This window comes from Oncorhynchus masou, chromosome 9, assembly GCF_036934945.1.
Source record: "Oncorhynchus masou masou isolate Uvic2021 chromosome 9, UVic_Omas_1.1, whole genome shotgun sequence".
Lineage (NCBI taxonomy): Eukaryota > Metazoa > Chordata > Actinopteri > Salmoniformes > Salmonidae > Oncorhynchus > Oncorhynchus masou.
In genome coordinates, this window is record NC_088220.1 from 59,527,475 (window position 1) to 59,543,130 (window position 15,656).

The 15,656-nt window shown below is 45.6% G+C and overlaps 1 protein-coding gene across 2 annotated transcripts in view; it reads right to left on the bottom strand.

Annotated features, from left to right (window-relative positions):
* The window catches only part of LOC135546351 (stAR-related lipid transfer protein 13-like), a 71,498-nt gene extending 56,389 nt beyond the window's left edge, over positions 1-15,109 (bottom strand). Inside the window, exon 1 of one of the 2 annotated variants that reach the window (XM_064974706.1) lies at positions 14,638-15,109. In XM_064974706.1, coding sequence (XP_064830778.1) covers positions 14,638-14,761 — 124 coding nt within the window. In that variant the 5' untranslated portion in view covers positions 14,762-15,109. Of the gene's footprint in view, positions 1-866; positions 1,193-14,637 lie in introns of those variants that run through there. The other variant, XM_064974705.1, reaches the window with a different exon arrangement.
* Between the last annotated feature and the right edge of the window lie 547 nt (positions 15,110-15,656).

The window sequence follows — 15,656 nt, forward strand, 5'->3', positions numbered from 1 at the left end:
TGTTTGCTTTTTTGCAAGGCATTGAAAACGCTCCCTGGTCTTTGTGGTTGAATCTGTGTTTGAAATTCATTGCTCGACTGAGGGACCTTACAGATAATTGTATATGTGGGGTACAGAGATGAGTTATTCAAAAATCATGTTAGACACTATTATTGCAACTTATTATGTGACTTGTTAAGCACATGTTTACTCCTAAACTTATTTAGGTTTGCTTTAACAAACGGGTTGAATACTTATTGACTCAAGACATTTCAGCTTTTCATTTTTAATTATTTTGTAAAAATGTCTAATTCCAATTTGACATTATATGGAGGCCAGTAACACAAAATCTACATTTAATACATTCGGGCTGTAACACAACAAAATGTGGACAACGTCAAGGAGTGTGAATACTTTCTTAAGGCCCTGTAGGTCACCTCCTGTATCAAGGTTCAGGTGGGGCTGATAGCTTGTCATGCTCCCAACACACGCCTACTCTGGTGTTCTGATCTGTCTTGACTTGCATATCGTATTTAGGATCAAAACAACAATTCAGCGAATGACACAGCCCAGGTATGTTACATACACAAAATCAACCCTCTGGAATGTAGGAACACTGTGGTGTGCTAGTCTAGAGCAACAATATTAGTCACCCTTTACACAGCTTGCTAAAAGTGTTATTAAGTTAAGCAACACCAGAATTACTCCATGACATGCACCTTGCCATGTCCTTACACACTTAGAGTGAGTTTCCACCACCACTCCTACTATAGTATCCACTCCACTAGCTCTAGTCCAGTGCAACAGGTGAGGCTTGCTACCGCTTAAGGCCGTGACAGCAAGCCGCACACAACACCCTGGACTAGAGCTACCATTCCTCCTCCTACCTCCAGCTATCTTCCGGAGCAGCTGTTGCCGGGCAATTATGCGTCCCAGGCGGTATCCGGAGCGACGGCGGTGGTGGTCCATCCTTAGGTAGATATCCTGGCTCTCTTGGGTCATACTGCCCAGACAATCCTGGCTGTCCTGACTCATACTGCTGCCCAGACACTCACTGTCTGGTCCCTGGGACTCAGAGTGACTGTCAGACAGATCCCTGTACATGACTGCTACTGCAGCACTGGCACTGCTAGACTTGCACACACAAACACCCTCTACGCTGGCCTCTGATCTGAAAGTCTGGGGCTCGGAAGGAGAGCTGAGAGGCTAGAGGGGAGGGAGGAGGAGTGCCAGCTACACCTCTCCAGGTCAGGTGATCAGACAGCAGCCAGTGGCAGATCAGTACTTATAGTACTGCCCACCTTGCTGAGCTCAATCCAGTGTCTGTCTGTGTGAGAGAGGGAGAGGAACCGACTGAACTCCTGAACGCGGGTCTGGAGGGAAATATAAATACCAGAAGAAAGCCTGTGAACTGACTGAGGGAGGAGGACGAGACAGGGAGGAGGACATGGGAGGGCTTAGAAAAACAGTATTGTTAGGACCCGCCCTGCCCAAAACAATCCTCCGCTGTGGAGTGTGGACTTGCACACAAGTGGCAAGTAAATTTGTTTTTTACATTTAACCTTTATTTAACTAGGCAAGTCAGTTAAAAACTCATTCTTATTTACAATGATGACCTACAAGTTTACTCAAGAGATGGGAGTCTCTCTACCACGCTGACAAATGGACTCAGGTAAAAGACAGAGGAGAAAGAACACCAAATAATGCATGCAGAGCAGAATTAGGCTGATGCCCGGGAGAAAGAGAGAGAGACTGCGAAAGAGAGAGAGAGAGAGGCCGTGTCACACCCTGGCCTATATTTATTATGTTTATCTTCATTTATTGGGTCAGGCCAGGGTGTGACATGGGCTTATTTGTGGTGTGTTTCGTCTTGGGGTTGTGTGGGGTGTATAGCATAGTCTATGGCTGCCTGAGGCGGTTCTCAATCAGAGTCAGGTGATTATCGTTGTCTCTGATTGGGAACCATATTTAGGTAGCCATATTCTTTGAGTGTTTTCGTGGGTGATTGTTCCTGTCTCTGTGTCTTCACCAGATTAGGACTGTTTAGGTTGTTTCACGTTTCCGTTTTGTTGTTTTTGTATTGTTCGTGTTTTTTCGTTCTTCAATAAATATGTCTCAAAAGTACCACGCTGCATTTTGGTCCGCTCCTCCTTCAACAGAAGAAAGCCGTTACAGAATCACCCACCACAACAGGACCAAGCGGCGTGGTAACAGGCAACAGCCACAGCAGGAGCAGGTTGACAAAACTTTCTGGACCTGGGAGGAAATCTTCGACGGGAGAGGACCCTGGGCTAAACCAGGGGAGTGTAGCCGCCCCAAGGTGCAGCGAGAGAAGGAATGGACATGGGAGGACGAACTGGACGGTAAAGGACCCTGGGTTCAGCCTGGAGAAAATCGCCGTCCCAAGGAAGAACTGGATGCGGTGAAAGCGGAGAGGGGCTGGTATGAAGAGGCAGCACAGCGACGCGGTTGGAAGCCCGAGAGTCAGCCCCAAAAATTTATTGGGGGGGTGGCTCACAGGGAGTATGGCTACGCCAGGTAGGAGACCTGCGCAAACATCCTGTGCTTACCGGGGGGCTAAAGAGACCGGGTAGGCACCGTGTTATGCTGTGGAGCGCACGGTGTCTCCAGTGCGGGTGCATAGCCCGGTGCGGTACATACCAGCTCCTCGTATTGGCCGGGCTAGAGTGGGCATCGAGCCAGGTTAATTTGGGCAGGCTCGTTGCTCAAGAGCTCCGGTGCGCCTGCACGGTCCGGTCTATCCAGTGCCACCTCCACACACCAGTCCTCCGGTGGCAGCTCCCCGCACCAGGCTTCCTGTGCGTGTCCTCGGCCCAGTACCACCAGTGCCAGCACCACGCATCAGGCCTACAGTGCGCCTCACCTCTCCAGCGCTACCGGAGCCTTTCTCCTCTCCTGCGCTGCTGGAGTCTCCTGTCTGTTTAGCGCAGCCAGAGCCTTCCTCCTCTCCTGCGCTGCCGGAGCCTCCCGCCTGCTCAGCGCTACCGGAGCCTTTCTCCTCTCCTGCGCTGCCGGAGCCTCCCGCCTGTTCAGCGCTGTCGGAGCTTTTCTCCTCTCCTGCGCTGCTGGAATCTCCCGCCTGTTTAGCGCAGCCAGAGGCTTCCTCCTCTACAGCGCTGATGCAGTCTCCCGCCTGTTTAGTGCAGCCTGAGCTGTCAGTCTGCATGGAGCAGCCAGAGCTGTCAGTCTACATGGAGCAGCCAGAGCTGTCAGTCTACATGGAGCAGCCAGAGCTGTCAGTCTACATGGAGCAGCCAGAGCTGTCAGTCTTCATGGAACAGCCAGAGCTGTCAGTCTTCATGGAACAGCCAGAGCTGTCAGTCTTCATGGAACAGCCGGAGCTGTCAGTCTGCATGGAGCAGCCGGAGATGCCAGTCTGCATGGAGCTGTCAGTCTGCATGGAGCAGCCGGAGATGCCAGTCTGCATGGAGCAGCCAGAGCAGTCAGTCTACATGGAGCAGCCAGAGCTGTCAGTCTACATGGAGCAGCCAGAGCTGTCAGTCTTCATGGAACAGCCAGAGCTGTCAGTCTTCATGGAACAGCCAGAGCTGTCAGTCTTCATGGAACAGCCGGAGCTGTCAGTCTGCATGGAGCAGCCGGAGGTGCCAGTCTGCATGGAGCTGTCAGTCTGCATGGAGCAGCCGGAGCTGCCAGTCTGCATGGAGCTGTCAGTCTGCAAGGAGCTGCCAGTCTACAAGGAGCTGTCAGTCTGCAAGGAGCTGTCAGTCTGCATGGAGCTGCCAGTCTGCATGGAGCAGCCAGAACTGTCAGTCTGCAAGGAGCCGCCAGAGCTGTCAGTCTACATGGAGCAGCCAGAGCTGTCAGTCTACATGGAGCAGCCAGAGCAGTCAGTCTACATGGAGCAGCCAGAGCTGTCAGTCTACATGGAACAGCCAGAGCTGTCAGTCTTCATGGAACAGCCGGAGCTGTCAGTCTGCATGGAGCAGCCGGAGCTGCCAGTCTGCATGGAGCTGTCAGTCTGCATGGAGCAGCCGGAGCTGCCAGTCTGCATGGAGCAGCCAGAGCTGTCAGTCTGCAAGGAGCCGCCAGAGCTGTCAGTCTACATGGAGCAGCCAGAGCCGCCAGTCAGCATGGAGCAACCAGATCCGCCAGTCAGCCAGACTCTTCCAGATCCGCCAGTCAGCCAGACTCTTCCAGATCCACCAGTCAGCCAGACTCTTCCAGATCCGCCAGTCAGCCAGACTCTTCCAGATCCGCCAGTCAGCCAGACTCTTCCAGATCCGCCAGTCAGCCAGACTCTTCCAGATCCGCAGTCAGCCAGACTCTTCCAGATCCGCCAGTCAGCCAGACTCTTCCAGATCCGCCAGTCAGCCAGACTCTTCCAGATCTGCCAGTCAGCCAGACTCTTCCAGATCTGTCAGTCAACCAGATTCTTCCAGATCTGCCAGTCAGCCAGGATCTTCCAGAACCGTCAACCAGCCAGGATCTGCCGGATCCAAATATCTGGCTGAGCTTCCTCTCAGTGCTGGGCTTCCTCTCAGTGCTGGGCTTCCTCTCAGTGCTGGGCTTCCTCTCAGTGCCGGGCTTCCCCTCAGTGCCGGGATTCCCCTCAGTCCCGAGCTTCCCCTCAGTCCCTAGCTGCCCCTCTGTCCCGAGCTGCCCCTCTGTCCCGAGCTGCCCCTCTGTCCCGAGCTGCCCCTCGGTCCCGGGCTGCCCCTCGGTCCCAGCTGCCCCTCGGTCCCAGCTGCCCCTCGGTCCCGAGCTGCCCCTCGGTCCCGAGCTGCCCCTCAGATCTCAGTCCCGAGCTGCCCCTCAGTCTAGTGGGGTTCTGGGTGAGGACTACTAGGCCATCCAGGTGGACTATCCTCGCGAGGAGGGGGACTAAGACATTTATAGAGTGGGTCCCACGTCCCGCGCCAGAGCCGGAGCTGCCACCATGGACAGACGCCCACCCGGACCCTCCCTATTGTTTTGATGTGCGTCCGGGAGTCCGCACCTTGGGGGGGGTTCTGTCATGCCCTGGTCTATATTTATTATGTTTATCTTCATTTATTGGGTCAGGCTAGGGTGTGACATGGGCTTATTTGTGGTGTGTTTTGTCAGCATAGTCTATGGCTGCCAGTTCTCAATCAGAGTCAGGTGATTATCGTTGTCTCTGATTGGGAACCATTTTTAGGTAGCCATATTCTTTTAGTGTTTTCATGGGTGATTGTTCCTGTCTCTGTGTCTTCACCAGATTAGGACTGTTTAGGTTGTTTCACGTTTCCGTTTTGTTGTTTTTGTATTGTTCGTGTTTTTTAAATATGTCTCAAAAGTACCACGCTGCATTTTGGTCCGCGCCTCCTTCAACAGAAGAAAGCAGTTACAGGCCGATACCCGCTAATTATCAAAATCCAGAAAAGAGCCGTTCAATTCTACAACCACCTGAAAGGAAGCGATTCCCAAACCTTCCATAACCTGTCCACTGTGACTGACCCAAACCTAAGGAAAGCTTTGACTATGTACAGTCTCAGTGAGCATAGCCTTGCTATTGAGAAAGGCCGCTGTAGGCAGACCTAGCTCTCAAGAGAAGACAGGCTATGTGCACACTGCCTACAAAACAAGGTGGAAACTGAGCTGCACTTCCTGACCTACTGCACCAATGTGTGACCGTATTAGAGACACATATTTCCCTCAGATTACACAGATCCACAAAGAATTGGAAAACAAACCCGATTTTGATAAACTCCCATATCTATTGGGTGAAATACCACAGTGTGCCAACACAGCAGCAATATTTGTGACCTGTTGCCACAAGAAAAGGGCAACCAGTGAAGAACAAACACCTTTGTAAATACAACCCATATTTATGCTTATTTATTTTCCCTTTTGTACTTTAACCATTTGTACATTGTTACAACACTGTATATATACATAATATGACATTTGTAATGTCTTTATTCTTTTGGAACTTATGTGAGTGGAATGTTTTCACTTTTGAATAGTATCTACCTCACTTGCTTTGGCAATGTTAACATATGTTTCCCATGCCAATAAAGCCCCTTGAATTGAATTGAATTGAATTGAAAGAATGAAGAGAGTAAAAAGAAGGAGAGAGATGAACGAGAGGGAGAATGCTCATCTCTCCTCCCCAAACTCACCATTCCCCAACAACCCCCTCTCCACCCCCAGGCCCCCGCCCACACCCATTCTCTAACACCACGCTCAGCCCGTCTCCATTCACAGTGGTGTTCAACAGGACAGGAAGCCTGCGGCACCTTGTGAAGAAGAAACCATTGAGCCGAAACACTGGGATTATAATGAATATCAACTGGTTAATACAGACCCCAGTAACTTTCCGGTTCATCAAAACAGCCATGCTACTGCCACAACATTACAGCCTCTAGAATTTGAGATTGAGATATGATGATAAGATACAGTTGTCACGTCCTGACCTTAGTTCCTTTTTTATGTCTCTATTTTAGTTTGTCTGGGCGTGAATTGGGGTGGGCATTCTATGTTTGTTCTGTGTGTTATAGTTCTATGTGTTTGGCCTTGTATGGTTCCCAATCAGAGGCAGCTGTCAATCATTGTCTCTGATTGAGAACCATACTTAGGTAGCCTGTTCCCACCTGGTGTTTGTGGGTAGTTGTTTTCCGTTTCAGTGTTTGCACCATATGGGACTGTTTGAGTTTTCATTTATTCTCTTGTTCTTTTGTATTTAGTGTTCAGTTAATTAAAGGAAATATGAATACGTGCTGCGCTTTGGTCTACTCCTTCTTCCTCAGACGAACCGCGTTACAGCAGTTGGCAATAGTGAAGTTTAAACTAAATAATAATAAAAGTAGATCGTGAAACTTGATAACCTTCCAGTAGTATTGTTGAATTTGGAACAGGATGGAACAATAGAAGTGATCATTCACATTTAAAACAGAGTCCACATCCTTGCAAACAGAGCAGACCCACCCACTCCCAGTCTCAGCGGGCCATTCTGGTGCTGTCACCCCTCTCAACATACAGCCTGCCTGTGTCCAGCAGCACAGGGCTCCACATGGGACTGGCGCTGCTAGAGGGCACACCACCAAGTTAAGAGTCAAAGGGTGCCTCCCAAATACAGGGTTGGGTAGGTTACTTTCTAAATGTAATCCGTTACGGTTACTAGTTACCTGTCCAAAATTGTCATCAGTAATGTAATTTGATTACTTTCCCCTTAAGAGGCATTAGAAGATGTCACATTCTGACCTTAGTTATTTTGTTATGTCTTTGTTTTAGTATGGTCAGGGCGTGAGTTGGGTGGGTTGTCTATGTTTTTCTATGATTTGCTATTTCTGTGTTTGGCCTGGTATGGTTCTCAATCAGAGGCAGCTGTCAATTGTTGTCCCTGACTGAGAACCATATTTAGGGAGCCTGTTTTCTATTGTGTTGGGTGGGTGATTATTGTCTGTTTTCTGTTGTGTGTCTGCACCAGCCAGAACTGTTTTCCGTTGTTGGTTTATTGTTTTTGTTCACTGTTCAAGTTCTTTATTAAAAGATATGGGCACATACCACGCTGCACCTTGGTCCTCTTCTCCTTCATACGACAACCGTTACAGAAGAAGACAAAAATGTACACTGCCGTTCAAAAGTTTGGGGTCCCTTAGAAATGTCCTTGTTATTTAAAGTAAAGCAAAAAAAAAGTCCATTAAAATAACATCAAATTGATCAGAAATACAGTGCAGACATTGTTAATGTTGTAAATGACTTGTAGCTGGAAACCGCAGATTTTTAATGAAATATCTACACATTATCAGCAACCATCACTCCTGTGTTCCAATGGCACGTTGTGTTAGCTAATTCAAGTTTATAATTTTAAAAGGCCTATGAATTTAATTGTTTTTATCGACATGAATTAGATTGAGCAATAAACGGCCAATTTTTATTCCATAGGCTGGGATCCGCAATATGCAGCTGTTGCAAGAGCGCATTTTTCACTGGATGTCCACTGGTTTGAAAAACAATGATTGATAGGCAACTTAAACTTCTTGAATTCAAACATTATTGGGTTCAAATACACATTTAGATTTGTGAACAGCCATCCACAACAACCACAATCCGCAAGGCGCAAATAGCTAAATGAGAATCACACTGATTCACATGAATGTGCTATGTAGATTTCAATAATAAGTGATATCCGTATCGTCGTAGTCTACACCACTGCTGTCATCCTTACCTCCAAGCATTTATTCAAGTTGGATAACCATTGGAAGACATAGCTTTGACTGTAGCCTACAAAAGCCTATTCCTGCTCTTTTCCAGTGATCCATCAAACACATTTGGTGTGTCATCATAGTGGTCTCTGACTTGTGGTCAGACTCGCTCAGGTGGAACAAACTAAAACTTCCGCCTTTTTTCAATGCTGATTTCAATGTTATTGAGAAAACAGTGTCAATGTGTTTTTCTGAATTTAAATTAATTCTCGAAGTAATCATCTAGTTATTCAAAGGTTATCTGTAATCTGATTACAATATATAGGCTAGGAGTGTAACGGATTACAGTTACCGGTTTTGTAATCCCTTACATGTAACAGATTACATGAACCCTGCCCAAATAACACCCTATTCCCTACAGTGCTCTGGTTAAAAGTAGTGCACTATATAGGGAATAGGGTGGTGCCATTTGGGATGCAGACAAAACGGTCAAACAGCCCCTGTCCCTCTGGCTGGCAGGACCCTCCCTGAGAAACAAAGACCACCATTCACCCACAGCTCCCTTCACTTCAGAGCACCACAACCCTCTATATGCTTTCATGCACTACCTCTGGCTTTGACTAGCTATCCCCCCCCCCCCCACACACACACACACACACACACCAGGAGCTGTTATACTGTGGTACTGTGGATAAACTGTTTGTTCAGGTATTGGGTGGTGCTGTGACATTGTGCAAATGATTTCATGTGTTGACTCTACTGTTAATCACACACACACACCCACACACACAAACTAAGGGTGTTAGTTCATGGAAGTGAGGGGGTGGAGGTCCCTGTCTCTGGTGTGTTGGGTGGCTGCACTGCTCTGATCATTCCTATAGTCTGAGCTTTGTGATGCTATGTGCTCTTTGGTGCTAGGTGCTACAGTATGTGGTGCTAGGTGCTCTGTGGTTCTACGTGCTCTGTGGTGCTAGGTACTATGTGGTGCTAGGTGCTCTGTAGTGCTAGGTGCTACAGTATGTGGTGCTAGGTGCTCTGTGGTGCTGGGTGCTCTGTGGTGCTGGGTGCTCTGTGGTGCTAGGTGCTCTGTGGTGCTGGGTGCTCTGTAGTGCTAGGTGCTCTGTGGTGCTCAGTGCTATGTGGTGCTAGGTGCTCTGTGGTGCTAGGTGCTCTGTGGTGCTGGGTGCTCTGTGGTGCTCAGTGCTATGTGGTGCTATGTGTTGCAAGGTGCTATGTGGTGCTAGGTGCTATGTGTTGCTAGGTGCTATGTGTTGCTAGGTGCTCTGTGTTGCTAGGTGGTCTGTGGTGCTACATGCTATGTGGTGCTAGGTGCTCTGTGGTGCTAGTGCTCTGTGTTACCAGGTGCTTTGTGTTGCTAGGTACTATGTGGTGCTACGTGCTTTGTGGTGCTCGGTGCTATGTGTTGGTAGGTGCCATGTGTTGCTAGGTTCTATGTGTTGCTATGTGCTTTGTGGTGCTAGGTGCTATGTGTTGGTAGGTGCTATGTGTTGCTAGGTGCTATGTGTTGCTATGTGCTTTGTGTTGCTAGATGCTATGTGTTGCTAGGTGCTATATGTTGCTATGTGCTTTGTGTTGCTAGATGCTATGTGTTGCTAGATGCTATGTGTTGCTAGGTGCTATGTGTTGCTAGGTGCTATGTGGTGCTATGTGTTTCTATCTGCTTCTATCTGCTATAATACATTTTTATTATTTATCCCAACAGGTAGTAGGGATGGAACCAGGGTTGGAGATAGCATTACTTTGTGGTTGGAACCAGGGTTGGAGATAGCATTACTAGGTGGCTGGAACCAGGGTTGGATATAGTATTACTAGGTGGTTGGAACCAGGGTTGGAGATAGTATAACTAGGTGGCTGGAACAAGGGTTGGAGATAGCATAACTAGGTGGCTGGAACCAGGGTTGGAGATAGTATTACTAGGTGGCTGGAACTAGGGTTGGAGATAGTATTACTAGGTGGCAGGAACCAGGGTTGGAGATAGTATTACTAGGTGGCTGGAACAAGGGTTGGAGATAGCATAACTAGGTGGCTGGACCCAGGGTTGGAGATAGTATTACTAGGTGGTTGGATTCAGGACTGATCAGAAGCAACTGGGTAAATGTTTAGGCTCTGGTCTGGTATGAAGTGGGGAGTTACTCAGAGAGAAACGATGGTAGCCCTGCATGACTCTGGCTTTGTTCTGGCTCCTGTCCTGTGGTAGCTTCAGAATGACTGATGAATTCCACCCCATGATCCAAAAAAACAACCTGTTAGACTGGGTATAATGCTGGGCTGCAGTAGGAATGTCCTGTTTGATTGTAAGAACTGAAGACACAGAGAGAAATCACAGGACCAATATGACTGTAGCAGGTGCTTTCACTTTGAGGACAGTCTTGGCTGGGAGTCTCTTATTCACGCCAAGCACATGTTCTAGAGCAGGTGCCAGCTGAAGAGAGACTTTATCCCTCAATGTCAGCCAGGTCTTCTCATGGAGCTGGATTATAGGACATGTAACTATTGTTTCTGTTATAGATGTCAGAATTACTCCTCAGTGAAAACAACCTACAGGCATAGGACAACCTGGTCATAGGACCAGACCATTTCCAAAGAGGTGCTGTTACTTAATGGTCTCATAAAAATGTAATAGATGTGTTAAAATGATGACTCATTATGACAGTTAGAAGCAATAGAACACCAGCCAGCCAAGTCTGATCGACGCATGCACACACAGGCCAGACAGTCAGCAGCCCAGCCCATAAACAGTCCCTGATTGTTTAGAGTGCTTCTAAACAGACAGCAGGCCAAGGCTAGTAGTAGGTCCAATGGATGGGCTGCCAGATACATGGCATCATGGCATATCACCAGGATACAAATATGGAATAGAATGTTGGATTCATGTGTCAACCTTTCAAACAACGCAGCAACAACAAAGCAGCAATGCAGCCACAGGACTCTAAAGTCAGTTAAACTCGAGAGGTGTTTCAGTACTCCACAGCTGAGATGGACTGACAGGATTTAAACAACATTAAATACACAGAGACTCGACAGACATGTTGCTAAAACAAGACAGAGACAATATTGTGAAGGTTCATCACATACTGTGCAGTGAATTCGGAAAGTATTCAGACCCCTTTACTTTTTCCACATTTTGTTACGTTACAGCCTTATTCTAAAATTGATAAAATTATATTTTTTTCCTCATCAATCTACACACAATACCCAGTAATGTCAAAGCAAAATTTGCAAATTTATTAAAAATAAAAACTAAAATATCACATTTACAAAAGTATTCACACCCTTTACTCAGTAATTTGTTGAAGCACCTTTGGCAGCAAGTTCAGCATTGAGTCTTCTTGGGTACGACGCTACAAGAGTGTCACACCTGTATTTGGAGAGTTTCTCCCATTCTTCTCTGCAGATCCTCTCAAGCTCAGGTTGGATCAGGTTGGATGGGTGGCTGGGATATTTCAGAGACTTGTCGCCATCTTGGCTGACTAGTCTCCAAGTCCCTGGATCAGATGCTGTACTTTGAAAATATCTCCCAGTCCCTGATGCTGAAAATATCCCCACCACATGATGCTGCCACCACCATGCTTCACCGTAGGGATGGTGCCAGGTTTCCTCCAGACGTGACGCTTGGCATTCAGGCCAAAGAGTTCCATCTTTCATCAGACCAGAGTATCTTGTTTCTCATGGTCTGAGAGGCTTTAGTCTTTAGGTGCATTTTGGCAAACTCCAAGCGTGCTGTCATGTGCTTTTTTACTGAGGAGTGGCTTCCGTCTGACCACTCTACCATAAAGACCTGATTGGTGGAGTGCTGCAGAGGTGGTTGTCCTTCTGGAAGGCTCTCCCAACTCCACAGAGGAACTCTAGAGCTCTGTCAGAGTGACCATCGGATTCTTGGTCACTTCCCTGACCAAGACCCGTGATCGGTTTGGCCATGTGGCCAGCTCTAGGAAGATTCTTGGTGGTTCCAAACTTCTTCCATTTTAGAATGATGGAGGCCACTGTGTTCTTTGGGACCTTCAATGCTACAGACATTTTTTGGTACCCTTCCCCAGATCTGTGCCTCAACACAATCCTGTCTCTAACCTCTACGGACAATTCCTTTGACCTCATGGCTTGGTTTTTGCTCTGACATGCACTGTCAACTGTGGGACCTTATATAGACAGGTGTGTGCTTTTCCAAATCATGTCCAATCAATTGAATTTACCACAAGTGTACTCCAATCAAGTTGTAGAAACATCTCAAGGATGATCAATGATGCACCTGATAGCAAAGGGTCTGAATTTTATGTTTTATACATTTGCAAAAAATGCTAAAAACCTGTTTTCGCTTTGTCATTATGAGGTGTTGTGTAGATTGCTGAGGATTTGTTTTATTTAATTAATTTTAGAATAAGGCTTAACATAACAAAATATGGAAAAAGTCAAGGGGTCTGAATACTTTCCGAAGGCACTCTATATCCCCTACAGTGTTGCAATAAAATTTGCAACACAGATTAAGCCTAGTCCTGGACTAAAAACCAAACTCAATGGAAAATCACAATTGAAAGTGCACAGTCAGGACTGTGTCCAGGAAACCAGCCCATATTATTGCAATAAGAAGACATAACTGGCACCAATCTGATTCAATTACAGTCTCCTGGGACAGTTGAGGTCAACATCTATCACATAACATCATAACATCATTATAATACTGAAATATAGATGGAGAACATATCCCTCTAAAATATTTAATAAAATACTAGACTACTGTCCTGCTGTATGGATAATTTGACTGGCACCCCCTAGTGGTGTACTGGTCTCCCTACACACACAGACCATGATTCAGCAGCTCTTTTGAAAATACAATATAATTATCCCAGCAAGCAGCTCCAGCTGTATTTTAAATCTCTGGCAGAAAGGTACCTGAAGGAAATAACTATCAGTGGATGTGTCCCAAATGGCATCCTATTCCCTGTATAGTGCACTACTTTTTTACCAGAGCCTTATGGGTCCTGGTCAAAAGTTGTGCACTATAAAGGGAATTATTTTTTTACATTTATTTCACCTTTATTTAACCAGGTAGGTTAGTTGAGAACAAGTTCTTATTTAAAACTGCGACCTGGCCAAGATAAAGCAAAGCAGTGCGACACAAACAACAACACTGAGTTCCACATGGAATAAACAAACATACAGTCAATAATAATACAGTAGAGAATTTAAAATATATATATTTTTTAAGTCTATATACAGTGAATGTTATTTGGGATGCATATTCTGCACATTTGAATTATGAGGCAAACTAATCCAGGAAACACGTCTAACCATTAAGTATAGCATTCAGCGGCAGTGGCAGTAGGGAGTCTGGTCTCGAACCCACCGTTTCATACATCTTCTACTACAGGCTTAGCACAAACTCACATGGGTCTTGCTTTGGTGCTACATGTGAGAACATTATTCACATATATTGTGATATTGTTTTACTTTCAATCCAAATCAATCATTATAACCAACCAGCAGTGAATAAAAAGTGCAATTGTATTGCAAATTGGTTTGGTAATTTATAATTATTATTGTAAATTAGAAGATCTTTAAAAAAAAAAAATAAGAGCCAGGTAAGTCACATGTAAAACTAAGGTAAGTACACCTGGTGAACACGTGTTAATGGATATGATTACTGTAGAAGAAGAATTATGAGGACAACTGTGCAGAATGTATTCTGTGCATACAGGCTGCGTTTACACAGACAGCTCAATTCTGATTTTTTTTCTTCCACTAATTGGTCTTTTGACCAATCAGATCAGCTCTGAAAAAGATCTGATGTGAAAAGTCAAAAGACCAATTCTTGGGAAAAATATCAGATTTGGGCTGCTTTAGGTCAATCCACCAATCAGCGGTACGATGTATAGTTTAAAGCAGCAATCATCAGTAGGAACAATAACAAAGCGTTTTCCGCGTACCTGTTTCGTTAAAAAGCTGACTGATGGGGCTGGACAACCATTCAAATTCATAGACAGAGTTATGGACTCAAGGACTGACCATCCATGATATCACAATTATAGTTGTAACCATGTTTTGAGGCTACGTCGTTTTTGTTTACATTAACTGTGTTTACAGACATTGCAGTAAAACAAGTTTATATTTTGGGTTCTGATGGGGTATGACAGTTGAACTAAACTCATATGAGGCATTTATAAGATATACTCTTCAAGAATCAATGGGTAAGGTTACATATCATTAATGTATACGTCCAAAACTGGATCTAGCAACTGCTGATTGCCCCTTCAACATTCACTTGATTGATTAGAACATTAACTACAGCCAAGTTTGTAAATTAGTGGGCTTATTTAAGCTACTTGTTTAATAAATAAAATCATGTTGGAAAACAGTTATATGCTGGACTCTATTTGTGTAAAAAAAAAGTTTTAATCTAATAAAGTTAAGAATGGCTATTTTCTAACAGAATAAATACATATCAAATAAATATAGTGTGCATTCAATACTACACCGATACTTTTTGAAGACTGACCTGCGAGTCTTCGCTCCCTGACATTTTTCCATAGTAGATCCCAGGCTTTCGACGTGGAATCGCGCAGCGTCTCACTGAAACACCGCCGCAGCTTCAGTTTCATCGATTTGCGCTTAGTTGTCATAGTAAATCCGTGTGTCCGTCATAATAAAACAAATCCCGATCCTCATGAACCCGTTATTGCGTCTTTCCTCTTAATGCACCACCACTGCGCTCGCGCCGATGGGTCTTCATCTGATTAGGACTGAGTTACAGTCGCAGAGTAGAGTGTAACCATTAATTAACCAGCCATACATTTGACCGAAGAACAGATACCTGTTCTGTATAAAGTATCCATCTTTGCCAAGTCCTTCAATTAAACGATATTTGATTCGGCAGCCCCGGTGCTGGACAAAGCTAGGACCAGATGTGTGGCGTTTGAAGTTTCCACCACGGTGACGGTCAGTCTATACTCACAGATAGACTACTCTCGCTGCTCTCTCTCCCTCCCTTTATCTTTCAACCCTCCACTTCCCTCCCTCCCTTCTTCCCTCTCACTCACCAGGCTACACTCACTTTCACTACACTATACAGAGCTTGCACTCTTGTGAATAAGTAATAAACATGGAATGTTTCAGAAAATTTGAAATTAGGGCTACAGCAAAATTGATTGATAGAGATGTTGGGTTTTATGTTAAGAAGAAAAGTGAGTTAAAATGAAGTGTATTTTTCTTTCTGATACACAAACTTATCAGAGGTCAAACGCCCCTGAAGGAGAGGAAAGTTAAGCCTATCACACCAGCATCATATAGTGACTTTGCTGTGTCAATATCACACCAGACATCATAGTGACTTTGCTGTGTCAATATCACACCAGACATCATAGTGACTTTGCTGTGTCAATATCACACCAAACATCATAGTGACTTTGCTGTGTCAATATCACACCAGACATCATAGTGACTTTGCTGTGTCAATATCACACCAGACATCATAGTGACTTTGCTGTGTCAATATCACACCAGACATCATAGTGACTT